General features: G+C 48.0%; 1 protein-coding gene across 4 annotated transcripts in view; it reads left to right on the top strand.

Moving 5' to 3' along the window:
* Window positions 1–16,645, top strand: part of CCN4 (cellular communication network factor 4) — a 41,277-nt gene that overhangs the window by 9,995 nt on the left and 14,637 nt on the right. For 3 of the 4 annotated variants that reach the window (XM_030795001.1, XM_003256222.4, XM_030795000.1), the window contains exon 2: window positions 12,134–12,413. The exons of the other annotated variant lie outside the window; for it this stretch is intronic. In XM_030795001.1, the coding sequence (XP_030650861.1) occupies window positions 12,134–12,413 (280 nt within the window). The remainder of the gene's footprint in view (window positions 1–12,133; window positions 12,414–16,645) is intronic. 4 annotated transcript variants of the gene reach the window in all.

Here is a 16,645-nt window from a genome sequence, read left to right on the forward strand (position 1 = left end):
CCCATCTGTCAAATTGGGGCCATCAATGCTGACCTCATGGGGTTGTTTTGATGATCAGGAAACTGACTTCAGGAAAGACCACTGTCTTCCCCAGGGGAGGGAGCACGCATCCTCTGTCCTGGGCCCCTGGCTGCCATCTCCATGTCCTTGAACACTGAGCCCTAGCAACATGGCCCACTAATCATCCTGTGTCATGCCACATTGCTTCTACCTGCACACCCCTGCTCATGTCGTCCCCAGCTTCAATGCCCTCTCTGCCTTCCCTCTCATCAATTTCCACTCATCCTTTAGGATTCAGTGCAAATGCCTACTCCTCTAGGGAGCACTCTCTGCTCCTACTCCCACCCCCATGCCCTTTCCCCTCTTCATCTCACCCTCGTAGCCCTTACCTAGACTATGCTGAGTTACCTTATAGTGTGGCCCTTAGGTGTGAAGCCTTAAGAAATGGATGCTTTGAGTCCCAGAGCTGAGGTTCAAATCTGAACGCTGCCATTTGCTAGTGGCTTTGGAAAAATTATCTGACCTTTTCCTTTTTGTGACTCAGTTTGCTCACCTAAAAAATGAAGAAGCTAATAATAAAAGCAGCCTGCCTCCTAGGATAATCACAAGGATTAAATTACTTACTTAAAATGTAGATGATCTTGATTCAAAGAAACCGTCTGTTAAAAAAAAAGTATTTGGGACAGTGCAATTTGAATGTGGACTGGGTATTAAGTAGGGAAAGTTACAAAATTGTAACTAATTTATTGGTGTGATAATTGCATGGGGGTTACATTTTTCCTAAAAATTCCTCACAATTTAGAGACACACTGGAGAATTTCAGGTAAAATCTCCAGCTGTCTAGGATTCGCTAGATTTTCAAGAATAAAAAAGCATATGGCCGGGTGTGGTGGCTCATGCCTGTAATCCCAGCACTTTGGGAGGCTGAGGTGGGTGGGTTACTTGAGGTCAAGAGTTTGAGACCAGCTTGGCCAACATGGTGAAACCCCATCTCTACTAAGAAATACAAAAATTAGCCAGGCCAGGTGGCAGGCACCTGTAATCCCAGCTACTCAGGAGGCTGACGGACAAGAATCACTTGAACTCTGGAGGCAGATGTTGCAGTGAGCCGAGATCACACCACTGCACTCCAGCCTAGACGATTGAGTGAGATTCAGTCTCAAAAAAAAAACAAAAAACAAAAAACCCATGCATGTGTGGGGACAATGGAAGGAACAAGACCAACTAAGTGTTGATAATTATCAAAGCTGCCAATGCGTATGTAGGGTTCGTTATATTATTCTCTCAACTTGGGTGAATGTTTAAATATGTCTCTAGCAAAGGGCACGGCTTAAATTTGTGTATAGTATTCAGTGTTTTTTGTTGTGGTTTTCTCACTACTCTAAAACTGTGAGAACATTCAGCATTCTTTCCCCTGCTCAGTAAGCAGCTCTTGTGCAGTTAAATGAAAATGATGTATTTTACCCTTGATGTTTTGTTAAAACGACTGAAAATGGGAGAAAACCAAAAGGAGTAGCTCCCGATGAAAAGACCCTTAAGTTCTTCACCTCCCTGGACAAACAGGGTTATCCTATAGTGGGCAGGCCCTTATAAAAACGTCTTGAACCGTCTATAGCCCTCGGGCTGTAGTTTTTGACCTTTATAATGTGGCTGCCTGTTTTACGTTCCTGTCTCCTTGGAGGCTGGACGTTCTCGGAGCCTTTTTCTCTGACACTGGCTACTGCATGTGGGACTTAGTAGATACTTTATATACAGATTGACAAGTGAGTGAATGCATGAGTGAACACGTGGACCAGGGCTCGTTATCTGGAAAAAAACCTGGCTTCTTGCCCCTTGTACCCTCATCATGTAAAGTTGACTTCCTCCGCCTGCATGTTTATAAAGCCAATTAGTAGAAAATCTCAAAAACCTTCTATATCACATAACACGCAGCCTGGCCAACAACTTTCTGGAAACCACCTTTGGAAGATTCTGGGCAGTGCGGTGGGGGAAGGAAGGGGATGTACCTGGCTCAGGCACCTTTCACGGGTTTGGAGCTAAGAGCTTTTACAGAAGGTGGTCTACCCAGGACCACTGTCCCAGGCCCCACTTGAAGGGGAGCCCCCACCAGGGCCCGCGATACAGGTGCCTAGCGGTGCACGTGCCGGAGGTATTGGGAAAAGAGGTGTTTGTTACCTGTGGCTGTCGCAGAGGCACCCGATGCGCTTTGAAACAAGCGTGGGGAAGGCATGGGCACCGGCCAGGCCTGCATTCTCTCACAGCCCCCAGGGCTTCTCTTTTCAGCAAAGCAGTGAACAGAAGCTGCTTCCAGCAGGACAACCCTGTCCTGAAAGCCCCCGGGCCCAGCTGGGGCCGGCTCCGGCCATTCCTGCCTCAACCCTGCCCCCTGGTGGAGTATCTAGGTGCGGCCTCCGAAACAGGGCAAGCCAAGGCCTCCGACGGTCCACACTGCTCACGGAGCACTTGCCCAGTGTGTGCCAGGCGCAGTGCCGGGCACCCAGGAGGCGGGAAAGGGCAACTCGTCCCTGAGAATCCCCACAAGGGCTCCTCACTCCTCTTCTGGGGGCCCTTGGCAACCTGGGCTCAATTCCACTGCTATCTTCCCAGGGGGTGAGGACCCTGCCTTGTTCATCTGAACAGCAGGCACATCATAGGCGCTTGGTACATGTGTGTGATGGGCGGGTGGAGGGAAGAATGAATGAATGAGGGAGCCGTGCAGCAAAGTGATTACAAGTAAGGGTTGTGCAGGGATACTCTGGGTCAATAGACCCTTTCCAGCTGCGAGATCTTGAGCAAGATTCTTGAGCTCTTGGAGCCTCACTTTCCTCATCTGTGAACTAGGGATGGCACTAATAACTGCTCATTAGGGCTGCTGGAGGATGTTGACATCACCATCATTTTACAAATGATGAAACAAGCTCAGAGCAGGTGAGCACGGCTCCAGATCCCAAAGCTGGGAGTGGCAGGAGGTTGGGGGATTGTCAAATGGGGTCCCCTCACTGCAGATGACATGCCCTTTCTGCAAATTCCACGCCCTGTTCACCGATAACCTGCACACACTCTTAGAAGAGAATGGGATCTATCTCCTTCATCAAATGGGACGCTTCAGTTATCCTGGGCAGTCCATCCCACCGCTGCTAGCCTCCCACGTTCTGCTCCTATGCCTATTGCTAAGCATTTTTGTAAAAATGAAGTAATACTGATATGCAAACGTCAAATTACAGACTTACCTCTTCCCAAGTCCACTTTCAAAGAGCTGAAATACACCATAATAATCAGTTACCACTCACCTTTAAATGTTATCTCAAAAGTACGTATGAAACATTTCCTACGGAGCTTTATTTTTTTTCCTTCCCAATTTTAATCAGCTTAAGTTTGTCCAATAAGTATGACTGAAGGGATCACTTCATCACTGTTCACCTGTCTACTGATAACCCTGTTTGTCCAGCGGGGTTAAGGACTTAGGGGTCTTATCATCAGGAGATACTCCTTGTGGTTTTCTCCCATTTTTCAGTCATTTTAAAATATCAAGGATAAAATACATCATTTTCACTTAACTGCACAAGACCTGCTTACAGAGCAGTTGTGTCACCCTGATGAATCACAGAATGCGGTATGTTCTGCAGGTCTGTGTGAACTACGGTGTGAAAGTGGCTTAGCGGTGTCGGTGGGTAATGCACATGGGTGTGGGTTGTACAAAAGTCAGATGTTAAAAAAGGAAGATGGTCTAAAATCTCCACGCTTTTCTCCTACTCCTGCCCAATGTTCTAAGGCAGTGGTTCCTATTTCTGTAAAAAATTCCCAAGGGTTGTTGGTCAAACTACAGATTCCAGCCTTCAGCCTAGAGAAACTTAAGGCGAATATTCAAAGAGGGATCTAGGAATCTGGTTTTTTTCACTCTATCACCCAGGCTGGAGTGCAGTGGTGCAATCTCTGCTGACTACAGCCTCTGTCTCCTGGGTTCAAGCAATTCTCCTGCCTCAGCCTCCCGAGCAGCTGGAACTATAGGCATGTGCCACTACATCCAGCTAATGTTTGTATTTTTAGTGGAGACAGGGTTTTGCCATGTTGGCCAGGCTGGTCTCGAACTCCTTGACCTCAAGTGATCCACCCGCCTCAGACTCCCAAACTGCTGGGATTACAGATGTGAACCGCATGCGTGGCCGAGGAATCTGTATTTTAACAAGTTTCACAGGCCAGTGATTCTGAAACTTTGGGGCATCCAGAAACACCCGGAAACAATCCCAATACCCAGGCTCCTCCCAGGCCCCTTAGGTTGGGATCTCTGAGTAGAGTGTCCATTAGAGCCCCAGGGTGGTTGTACTTTGCAGTAAAGTTTGGAAATCAGCATCATAGTACTTGGGTAGTTAGGAGGGGTTGCTGAGGAGGGAGAGGCATGGCAGGAGGAGTCTCAGTGGGGTAGGTGAGGCCGGGTGGGCTCAGAGGCTGCAGCAGGCAGAACTGAGCAGGAGCAGGCTGTGCCTGAGCAAGTGCTGGGCATCTTGCCTGCAGAAGCATCGCGGAGTGGCCACCACCTCTGTCTTCCCCATAAACACAGTGTTATCTGCAGAGTCTATTTCCGGAAGTACATCATAAAAGAGACTTTTACGTGAACATCTGCAATTTGGAGACACCAAGGCTGTTTTGTTTGTTGTTGTTGTTTGTTTGTTTTTGTTTTTGTCTTGTTTTTCCTCCTCCTCTGGCCTTCCCTAGACAACATTCTCCTTGACTTACGATCTTTTCTCCTTTTTGCCTTCTTGGCTTCTGTCGTTGGACAGAATGATGCAGGCTCCACGTGACAGTGTGTTTGCAAAGATCATTTTCTCCATCTGCAGAATAGACCCAGTCACTCCTGCTCAGGTAGCTCTTGGTGGGTAAGAAGATAGCAGTCAGGGCTCTCTGGGGACTCTACAGGACAGGGTATGGGGCAGGCTTCTGCCTGTGGCTGGGGAAACAGGAATAGTTTCTAATCCCCAAGGAAAATGAGAGCCCGGTAGAAACCTCAGAGGGTCCCAGGGGCCCAAGCAGGCATCCTGGGGTTTGAGGATGAGCCCCAGCCCCCAGAAGGAAAGTACTATTTGTGAGATCCTACAGAAGACTCTGGAAAATGTTCAGGCCTTTTTTTCTTTTGTTTAGCTGCAAAGAGATTCCTCTAAACGTTCATATTCTACTAATTACCTCTCTCTCCCAAACCCAGGCAAGCCAAGCAAATAGGTATTTGTTTTGCACAAATACCTATTGCTTACACAGAAATGGGTTTATCGTTTTTATTTTGACAAAGGCCATACTCTCATTGTCCACTAAAGATAAGGGCCAGGTGTGGCTTAGGGGCCCGAGCTCCAGGGCTTCTTCACTGCACGGCACCACAGGTGCGGCATGGAAGTCCCGCCAGCAGCCAAACCAGGGTACTGGAGGCTGGGATGATACAGCTGGCTTACCTATGGAGCCACAGCTCTGACCCAGAGGCACTACACATTTCCTTCAGGATGTGCTGATCTTCTGGACCAACAGAGACACCCCAAGAAAGGCCCCAGACCAACCACTCAAGGTTAGCACACACACGTGCCCCAGATGTTCCCCCAGCGACTCCCCATCATGACAGGCCTGGGTGCACTGAGGAGGTCCCCAGGCAGCAGGAAAGCATGGGGCTGGTGGTACCTGGGCCCTTGGATGACTCCGCAAGTGACGTGCAAGGAATGGGGAATTAAGAGCCCACATAGGATGCACAGACAGAAAGTGGTGTGGGAAACTCTCATCTCCCTTCTCTGGCTGAGATGCTTCCCCCACTCCATTTTTTTTGGGGGGGTGGAAAAAGAGAGTCATTCTGTGAAAAGAGCTGTGAACCAAAGCAAAGGACAGGTAGACATGTCATGCCATCCTGGATGTTGAAGGAGGCTGATGGTCTGTGCGTGTGTGTGTGTGTATGAGAGAGAGAGAGACCGACCCTACACTGGCCTTCTAAGCAGCTGAAGCCCCAGTGAGAAGCCTTCGAGGGATGCTCCTCCGGGGATAAGCTGCCTCAGCCTGCCTGGGGCCGAGGGAGGCTGCCAGTGGATGGGCACAAGGTGCCAGGGATCACACTGGAATTAAGGTCCCAAAACTAACTCGGAGGTTCTAAGTGTGACCTCGCCATCCCTACACTCCAAGCCACTGCCAGGGGCTTCTTAGACAGGCTTTTTCATTAGAAGCTGGTGTCATTCACTGTATGCCACCTGCCCAGGAGGAGTGAAAGCTGCGGTGGCACCATGCACCTCCAGTTGATCGGGGCCCCAGAGCAGCTTTGGAGTGGAGCAGGAAGGTGGGAGGGAAGCTATGGCCTCATTCAGGGAGAGGTGGAGACTGTAAGCACAGGCTTAGAGTCAAGCACTTCAGACTAGAGTCCTTCTGCCATTCCCTGCTTGTACAGGGACAGATTGGGCAAAGAAGTTCTAAGATGACTCGCAGCGTTACGACTCACCGGCCCTCCAGAAGAAGTTCTGGCTATGAGGCCCCTCCCAGACCTCACTCTTCAGCAGTGAGCAGCATTTGTTGGCTCTGGAAGCTGAGTGCTCACGTGCTAGACCACCCGAATGGCAGCTTAGGCTGGACTTCAGCGGAGAAGCAGGGCAGTGGGCCGTTATCAGCTCATCTTTGGCAGCAACAAGAACCCTGAAGGGACAGATACCCCCACACAGGGATCCAGCTATGTCCCAGGATCCCAAAGCCTCTCCTTGAGCTCCCAGCCCCCATGAAATATTTGTTTTGCTCAAGATCTGACGGGAGCATGTTCCCAAAGTTCATATGTGCACAGTGTTCCCTGTGCAGTGATCAGAGGCAGAAGAGTTAGTGGCTCGAAAGCTCTGGACAAGGCAGACCTTGGTTCCATCCCTGACTACCTGACCTGTGTGGCCTTGCACAAGACATTTAACCTCTCTGTGCCTCTGTGTTCTCACTGCTCAGGGGAACATTAGCAGGCCTGCCTTGTGATTTGTTAGGGGATTATATGAGATAGTGCATACAAAGTTCTCCATAGAGAATGAGCCCTCACTCAAATCTTATGTATGTTGATTGTAAGGGTCTGTGAGTTTGTGCATGCAGGGGAACAGATGGGTGGCATGTGGTTTCTGCCTTCAAAGGATGACAGATTAGTTGGGGAAATGAACACTCACTCATTTATTCATCCTATCAACAGATGCGTATTGACACTTACTGTGTGTCAGGCTTTGTGAGGCTTGATGTCCCTCTACAACTGCCAGCCCAAATAATTGTCTAGCTGCTTCTTGATTACCTCCACTGATGGTGCACTCACTACCTTTCAGCTGGGTTTTTTTTTTTTCATCAGAAAGTTCTCCCTCATGTACAGTGGTGGGAAAAACATTAACTGAAACAGATCTAGATTCAAATCCAAGTTCTGTCACTTACTAGGTGTTGTGCGTAAGCAAGCCACTTTACTGATCTGTTAAATGGGAATAATAATACGAGTCACTGTGCAGAAGACAAATGAGGTCAGCCAGAGTCACTGAGGGCTAGGGCAAGACTGTCCCCAAGTGGTCATCGGAGTGATGGTTTGCAATGGATATACCAGCAGGAGGAATTCCAGCTGTGACCTCATATGATGCTCACTTCCAGTCACTTGGGAGCTAAGCAATGGTAGCAATGCCATTTTACAGAGGAGAAGCCAGGCTCAGAAAGTGAACTCCCAGAGTGACATGAACAGTGACAAAGCCTGGACTGGATACAGTGCGGTGTTTCTAAAACACAAATCTAACCCTGCCATCCTCCTGCTAAAATCCTTCAACAAACCATTCTTCCAGACCTCAGCCCAAACCAAGGCATTCAAGGTCTTCCTTGAGTTATGCTGCTCCTTGAACCCATCCTCAGCCGTCCTCACCTTCACCTCCTCCTGCCTCCACCCTGCACCCTTCACCAGGCTCTCCAGTCCCCAGGCCCTGGCACACGTTGCCAGCTCAGTGCCTGTGCACCTGAGGGTCCTTGTGCATTGGGTACCCTCTCCTCCTTCCTTGCTGATCAATTCCCACCCCCTCTTCAAAACTCTTTCCCAACGCCTCCTGTCTTGGGAAGCCCTCTTCAGCCCCAGCACACACACAGCCCAGCCACTCCCCTGTCATCCCACAGGCAGGTCTGCTTGCTTCTCACACTGCATCCCCAGGACCTAGTGCTGCACCTGGCACAAAATAAAAGCTGACTACAGATGTGTTGAATAAATAAATGAAAGGGAGAATGAACAAATGAGTGGATGCCATCATTATAGCATTGATTGCACTGAAATGCAATCATTATTTATGTGTCTGTTGGCTTCACTAGGTGGGGAGCCAGTCAGGGGTTCTGTCTTAGGCACCTTCGTCTCCTCCCAGCCTGGCACAAAGCCTGTGCATAGTAGGGATTCAATAATCCTCGGTCCCTAGAATGACTCAGTCAGTGTGCACATCCCCAGCTAAACTGTCAGTGCTGGAGGGCAGAAACTGCCCTCGTGCCAGTCATCTGCTTTCCCTCGCGCTCACACAGAGAGGCGAAGATTGATCGATTATCAGGAGTCTGGACTCACTTGTGGCCTGCAGACACAAACCCTAGGTATGTGTCTATACTGGACATACTCCAGGTGTGTGACAATGCTGGACAAGGCAGCTGGCACTCAGAGGCTCACACACCAAACCCAGCAGTCCTCAGGCCCTGGAGTCCAGAGGGTTTTCCCCTGCACAGATCTTGTCCAGCACCTTCTCCCCTGGCCTGAGTCTGGGAGGTTTTCTACCACTAGATGGTGCCAACTGCAAAGGCTGGCTCAGCCGACTGCCCACAGCCCTTCCCTCCTCTGCCCAGGGATGCCATAAGCAGCTCCCCTGTCCAAGGGAGGACTTCTCTGCAGCTTCCCCTCACCAGCTGCGTGCCCTGGCACCTCCAGGCACTTAGAAAGGAAGCTTCCTTCTGGGCATCTTTAACTTGGGATGGAGACAGGAGGATAGATAGTGATCCCAGGGGTGGGATACCCACCCGGTTCCAACCCATTCCAGCTCAGCTCAAAGTGTCCGGATCCCCAGCTCTGTTCTGGGCACAGTGGGGTCAGGGAGGACACACAACCACATGGGTGTAAGAGGAGACAGGCTTCTGTGTGCCATGTGACATGTGCCAGGCCCTACCTAGTGCTGCCACATCCACAATGCCCCTTCACCCTTCCAACTGCCCCCAAAGGGAGGTGAGCGTGATTGTGCCCATATCACAGATGGGAATGCTGAGGCTCAGAAAGATGAAGATGCTGTTCCAAGGCCACGTGGAAAGAACATAGGTCGGACTGTCTCAGGTTGCATGTTCTTTTGTTGACACTCAAACTTAGTGCCCAGAGGAGAGTTTCCAGTACATGATGCCTTGAATATCAAAGATATCAAAGCCTTTTTAGCCGACAATCCCCCATCCATCCATTTCACCAATCAACACATATGAAGCCCTACTATGTGCCCTGTGCACAGAGAGATGCAAGGCCGGGGCCCTGCCCTTTCCGAGTTCACATTCCAGTGAGCGAGGCAAGGGCAGGGAAGGCTTCCTGGAGGAGAGGGCATCTTTATTTCCTCTGCCGAGAGCACGTCCTGAGTGTGGTGGCTTTGAGAGATGGTCTGCTAGTGCTCGTGAGGCTCTGAGGCTTCTGGAGTCATGGCCTAACGAGGAAACATCTCTCCCCAAAGTCAAAAAGAGGGGTGTGTGTGTGTGTGTGTGTTTATTGATTTGGAAATGTAGGGGTTTTCTTGCATCCTGTTGTATTTTTGAGGAAACATGAACAAGGGCAGGCTAACTAGTGCCTCCTAGGTGAATGCCACCCAGCACTGCCACCCCCAAGAGCTCTCTGTTCCCCATCAGCAAGGCCTTCCAAGCCCACATTGCCCACAGAGCCTTCCTCCCTGCAGGGGGCTGAAGGCAAGATTGTTTTTGGCCATTCTGGTGCCTGTCTGGGCCATAACAGAGAAGCCACCCATATGTCCCCAATGAAGACTGGCACTGTGCAGGCACTCTGTGGGGGCCTGCCCCATCCTGCGCTCACCCCATGGAGTTCACCGGCATTAACCTCCAAACACACACAAATGTCTAATTTCTGAGCCTGCCTAGTGGCTTAAGGCAAAGCCAGGCACGCGCAGTTCAGCGAGTCAGGAGAGTCCGCCCAGAGAAAGGGGCCCCAGGCGAAAAAGATAGGAAGGGCCTCTCAGCCACAGGGAACTGCATCGCAGCGGCCTTGAGGTAGAGAAAGGGTGGATTTGACCAAGTCCTGAAATCAAGCCTATGGGAGATGAAAGCTTCAAGTCGGGTTTTGTCTGTTGACTTGCAAGGGCTTTATTTATTGCATCAATGTTTACTACATTTATTATGCGCCAGGCTCAGAGCCTAGTCAGACTAATTCAGAAATTCACCTGAACCACTTTCCTCATCCCTGGTCCTTCAAGGTGCAAGAGTGGACCCCACTCTCCTGGGCAGAGCAATTGCTGCCCTGGTGTTCAGAGAGCTTCCATGCCTCCTTGGGATGCCCAGCACTTTGCGTAGTAAATCCCTTGAGTTGTAGTAAATCACCTTTAATATTTGCCTCTCCCATAAGCTGTGGGTTCCCCAATCATAGGGACTTTTAACGCTTATCTTCAAATATCTAAAACTTAAGAGAGGCTATGAGCTAACTCTGCAAATGTCTGTTGAGTGAATCAAAGAAGCCAGAGGAGGCAAAAGTAAAAGCTGTTGCAATGAGAGTTAGGAGATTAATTTGCATCTTGGCCTTGCTGTGAACTGTGTCATCCTGGGAGTGTCCATCTGTCTCTTTGGGTCTTGCTTTCCTCCCCTGTAAAGGAGGAAAGAATTTGTCCGAGTAGCTCAGCACCGGAGCCTGGTGTTCAGAGTGGAAAGCAGATCTGTAATCCCACAAAGCAGCCTCCTCTGCTTCCAGATGGAGGTAGCAGCCCAGAGCCCAGCCAGCCCCCTGCCCCAGCCCCACAGAAGCCCTGGATTCTCCTCTGCTTACTTCAGAACTCAGCCGTCAAGGACGAGAAGTGCTGGGCAGGATGCTCCACGGCCTGCCCAGGAGTGGGAGGACTGGCTCAGAGCCTGGCTCCAGCCCCCGCTCCTGTGGCCTCAGGCGATTCTCTTCTTCTCATAGGCCCAGGTCTTCTTTGAGATAGAGCAAAGGGCACAGGTGGGATTCAGGGGGGCAACCAGATGGGACGGCAGGTGACTGGGTGATGGAGATACAGGCAGCTTGAAGCTCCTGCACTCAGACACCCAGGCATCTCCATCTGCCGCTCCTCAGGCCTGGGCAGCTCTTAGAGCCTTGGTTTCCCTTCCCAGCTGGCCTGTTGTTATATTCATCATATTTGCCAAAATAAAGATGAAGCTGTTGGCTGGGGGATGGGAATGGGGATGCTGGGGAGGAGTGCGGGTTGGTAGAGTGGGGTGTGTATGTGTTGGGTGGGGGGTCTCATTGCCCTGAGAGCAAAATAAAAGGGCTCCTCCATGCAGGGCTTGTGGTGTCGAAGGAAGCGCAACTGACTCTCCAAGGGCTGGGGCCCACGTAGCTGCCAGGAGCTATAAAGTTGAATACCTGCCACTGCACCACGCCAACCCTTTCCGGATACTCAGAGGGGAAAAAAATAATAATAGGTCAGCGGGCCGAAACCGGTGTTAAATAGGAGTCCTCTGACTCAGAGAGGCCTTAGGAACTCTTGGTGAGTGAAGGAACTGGCCCTGCAGGTCGTCACAGAAGAGCCGTGGGATCTGCGCCCCGCGCAGCCACGTGACTCACAGCCAGCTTCCACCTGCTCAGCGCCTCGGCTTCCTCCCTGTAAAGTGAGGCCACCTCACTTACCTCGGGGCTGCAGGGACAATCACTCAAGAAAGGAAAGGAGCAGGGGCTGAGGTGGAATTTGGGCTCCACCGCTGACCAGCAGAAGGATTCGGGCAATTGGTTTATCTTCGCTGCATGTCGGGCTCCTCTGTTCTATTTGTTTTATTGAGAATAAAGGAGATGTTTGGCTATCAAAAGCGTGATAGAAAAAATAATTTTATGAAAACCTTTTGAACAGCATGAGGACAGGGATGCAATGGCGGGGTCCTTCAGGCGTTGAAACCCCTGCCTCAGCAGCCCCCCTTTCCCTCTGCCCTCCCCCCGCAGGCCCTCTCTCCAGCCCCTACGACCATGGACTTTACCCCAGCTCCACTGGAGGACACCTCCTCACGCCCCCAATTCTGCAAGTGGCCATGTGAGTGCCCGCCATCCCCACCCCGCTGCCCGCTGGGGGTCAGCCTCATCACAGATGGCTGTGAATGCTGTAAGATGTGCGCTCAGCAGCTTGGGGACAACTGCACGGAGGCTGCCATCTGTGACCCCCACCGGGGCCTCTACTGTGACTACAGCGGGGACCGCCCGAGGTACGCAATAGGAGTGTGTGCACGTAAGTGAGTCCCTCCATACCTTTTGACCAGCCCCTTAGCACCCCCAGCTCTGGCCCCAAACCCCTCTCCCTTGGCACCCCCACAGCCTTTCACCTGGCCAGGCTTCTGTTCAACAGGAGATACACCCCATGATCAGAGGCCAGAGGCTGGGCCCTTCCTGGGAAGGGGAGGGAAGGATGCCTGCACTCCTCTTGCCTCCAGAACTTTGCTTCTTGCTTTATTCTCAGTCCTGGAGGCACATTCATGGCTGTCCCCAGGGAAGAGGGAGACGCCATGAAATACCTAAGCCTGGTTTTGTTCTCTTAGTGGTAGGATCTTTTAACAAATGTCCATGGCCTACTAGGACACACCAGCATACTACAGAACTCCAGATATTTTGGTAATATTGTAAATTAAAACAATGTGGTTTTAAAAATCCAGTAGCCTTGAAAGAATGAAAATCAGCAGCCTGCAGTCATCCCTTCCCACCAGCTACCTACATTTCTCAGTTACTACCGTCACTTTAATTTTCTAGTTATTTCTTCTGAAATAACTAGAAACTTTTATAGTACTAACTATACTACTATATAGTATATAGTTACTATATACTATATAGTAGTTACTATATAACTACTGATATACAGGAGTTATATATATAACTACTATATATAGTGTATATATAGTATATATATTATAGTACTATATAACTACTATATATAGCATATATATAGTATATATAACTACTGTATATACTATATAGTATGTATACTATAGTACTATATATACTATATATAGTATATACAACTACTATATATAGTATATAGTATATTATATATATATACACTATATATATTATCTTTTTAATGACCTTGAAGAACAGTTTTCACAGGGAGAAATATACTATATATATACTATATATAGTAGTTAAATATGCTATATATACACTATATATAGTAGTTATATATACTACTATATATAGTTGCTACTATAAAATGTATGTCTTCTGCTATATCTTAATTGCCTTGATATATCAATTTTTGGATAATATATTAATATTCTAAGATAGCTGATGATTTAGCTCCTCAATACCACCTGATATACCCCTACCTTCCAAATAGCATTGCCATAATTTTTGGTTATACAATCATCAGTATTTATAATATTATGACTATGTAAATATTGTTCACTGCAGTATGAGATCATGTACTTGTTTGAATTTCCTTCCTTATGATGCTTTTTGTTTTTCCTGGACTTTCTAATAGCCTTTGCTTTTTCTTTATTCTTGGTGTATTCTGATATCCTCCTGCTTGGAGGTGATTGTTGTTGTTGTTGTTGTTGGTTGTTGTTGTTTTCTTTGGTCTTCAAGTGCTCCATCATGGGTATTCTATCCTTTTTTGTTCCAAGACATCGCCTTTATGAAACTGTCTGACCTCCTGCTTCTGTCTGGGCTTATAGTCCCTTGACTTGTGTAAGCATAACCCAAAATATATGACTCATCAGATTAAGAACGGTAACTAGGTATTATGATGCAGCAGCCTAACTTCTGAGAACTTCCACAAAGTCTCATAAACCCAAAAAGTCCCTTCTTCCCTTAGTGCTGAATCAAGCCTTCCTCTTAACTATGACTCCATATACACCCCATCACATAGTCACACACAATGTAGTCTCTCATCTTCAGCTAACCATTGTATTTTTTGAGGTGGATTGTCAATGAGGGTTATGTACATCATTTGCAGTCAGACAATTTTATTTTATCTGAACCTCATGGTTAATTTGTGACAGTTTCTTCTCTTTTTTCATTGGTTCATGCTTCAACTTTCACACCAATCCTTGTGTCTTTGGCCTTCTGTGAATAACCATCCCACTTCTCCCATCTTTCTAATTTTTTTTATTTTACTGAAACTCATTAGCAGCCACATAAATGGTATGTTCAAAGAGAACTTGCAGCATCACCTGCTCAGAATTATCTGATTTGTTGGTTATAAATGTCATTCCTGAGCCCCGCCCCAGGCTTGTTAAATCAGAGTCTCTAGAAGTGGAAATGAGGATCTATTCCTTTAACAAGACTCCCAGGTGGTTCTCATACATGCTGAAGTTCAAGAATTGCTGCTAATATACTCAGTCATTTGTTTCCTCCCCATAACCCAGGTAGGGAAACCTGGCCTGGACTTCTTACACTAGAACCACCTCTAGTTACATGAGCCTGTCTCATAATTTATTCCCCCTGTGAAAACCATTCTTCAAGGTCATTAAAAAGATAAAATTCTGTTCACTGCCATTGCATTAATCTCTAAAGCTGTATTGAGATCTTGTCATCTGCCAGGCACCACTCATTTATAGACGTTCTGTCATGGATCCAAAGATTGTGTGAACCCAGAAACTGCCTGTCCTGCCTGCTTTCCCCACCAGTGGCCTGGAAAATCCCCTTCCCTGTCCTCCTCACCCCCTATCTCTGCATCTTAGGTCCTGCCTTGACCCAGTACAGCCACTTAACTTCCCAACACCATGGGCTTCTCTGTACTTCCTTTCCTTTTATTTGAAAAAACAAAAACTGTAGGCCAAAGGAGATTGTAATAGATTTTACACCTACCAATGGTTCCCTGGTCATGAAGTTTTGCAAGCATTGAGATAAATAAAGCTAACCAGGAGCTATAGAAATTCTCAGAGGCTTCAAATATTCATGTCCATTTTCAAATTCCAAAAGAAAGCTATCATAAGCTTCATAATAAAATTTTTAATCATATTTAATACTAAATTTTTTCATTCAGATAGTTTCTTACCCACCCATTACACTACACACACACACACACACACACACACACATTGTTACATATATACACATCACATGCATATATGTGCCCATATGTGCACACACACACAACTCACTAGTGCTCTATTGAACATGTTCCCAGAAGTGCTACCATAGTGTCTGAATTCATGAGACCCTAATGCAGGAAAGAAGAGAGCGTGGGGTCTGCAAAAGAATACACCTCTGGGCCAGAGGGTAAACAGAACAAAGGGTTCTCTAAGAAACAATCTTTCCACAAATGGTCAGCTAAGCCAATGGACAGTTCCCAGGACAGGCTAAATCTGTCCTTGAAGATTTGCGTGTAATTAGACCAGAACAAGGCAGGTAATAAAAATGAGCAATTGCAACCCTGGCTTATATAACTCAAACAGAGTATGATGGGGTCAACGGCAATCTGGTGTGTGCAAGCCCTGGCTTTCAGAGATCACCCTACTGGGCCCAGCCACTGTGGCCAAGCAGAAAAAAGCTAGGTCTTGTTCAGCATGCTTAGTTTTCAAGAGAATCTAGGTATATAGATTTGTGTATGATTTGTAAACATTGGCAATGCATTCAAAAATATTTTTAAAACCACTCTGTGGGCCAAACTAAATACATCTGTGGGCAGAGGGTGACCTCTGAGTTACATCGTTTGGCTATTTCAGTTGCACAAACACTACTCTATGTTTAAATGAAGCTGGGTCAGGCCTGAGGGCAGTGTGGTTTGGTGGAAGGATTATGATATTTACAGGCTGACAGACTTGGGTTTTAGATCCTGGCTCTGCCACTTGCTAGCTACGTGACCATGTGCACATCACTTAAGGAACTTGATAAAGCCAACCTCACATGGTTGTTGCAGAGTAAATAAGGAAATGCCAAAAAAATAAAAGTGATTGGCTGCTCTTGGCTTGGCTTGCAAGGAAAGTTACCTCAGTCTTATTCACGGCCACCTTTAGAGGAGGGAGCAGGTCTAGCTCCTGGCCTAGATCCCCCATACTGAAGAGTGAGGGAGTAGTAAACTCATGCATGCTCTTTGGACCTAGGCAACCGAGCTGGAATCCCAGCATCATCACTCACTAGTACTATGATTTTAGGTAAACTACTTAGCCCTTTAAGTCTCAGTTTCTTCTTCAAGGAAAATGTGACAAAGAAAGTTTATATCTCTGGGTGGTTGGAATGTCAAGTGCCTGCTACATGGCAGGAGCTGAATAAAGAGTAGAGCTCACCCCAGCTCCCATCCACCCATCCCTCCATTGATTCTTCACACAATAAACATAGGTAAGGCCGCAAACACAAACAGAGCTACAACAAGGCGTGGCCCACTGTCTCTGCTGACAGCATGAGCTGACGGTCCATGGGAGGTGTGGGAAGGGAGGGAAGGCCCCGAGGGCAGAGCAAGTTGACTTGAATTCCTGAAAGTGCTTCAGTAAGAGGAAAGCTAACTCGATCACACCTGCACTTGCAGAT

The sequence above is a fragment of the Nomascus leucogenys genome, chromosome 16, assembly GCF_006542625.1.
Source record: "Nomascus leucogenys isolate Asia chromosome 16, Asia_NLE_v1, whole genome shotgun sequence".
Lineage (NCBI taxonomy): Eukaryota > Metazoa > Chordata > Mammalia > Primates > Hylobatidae > Nomascus > Nomascus leucogenys.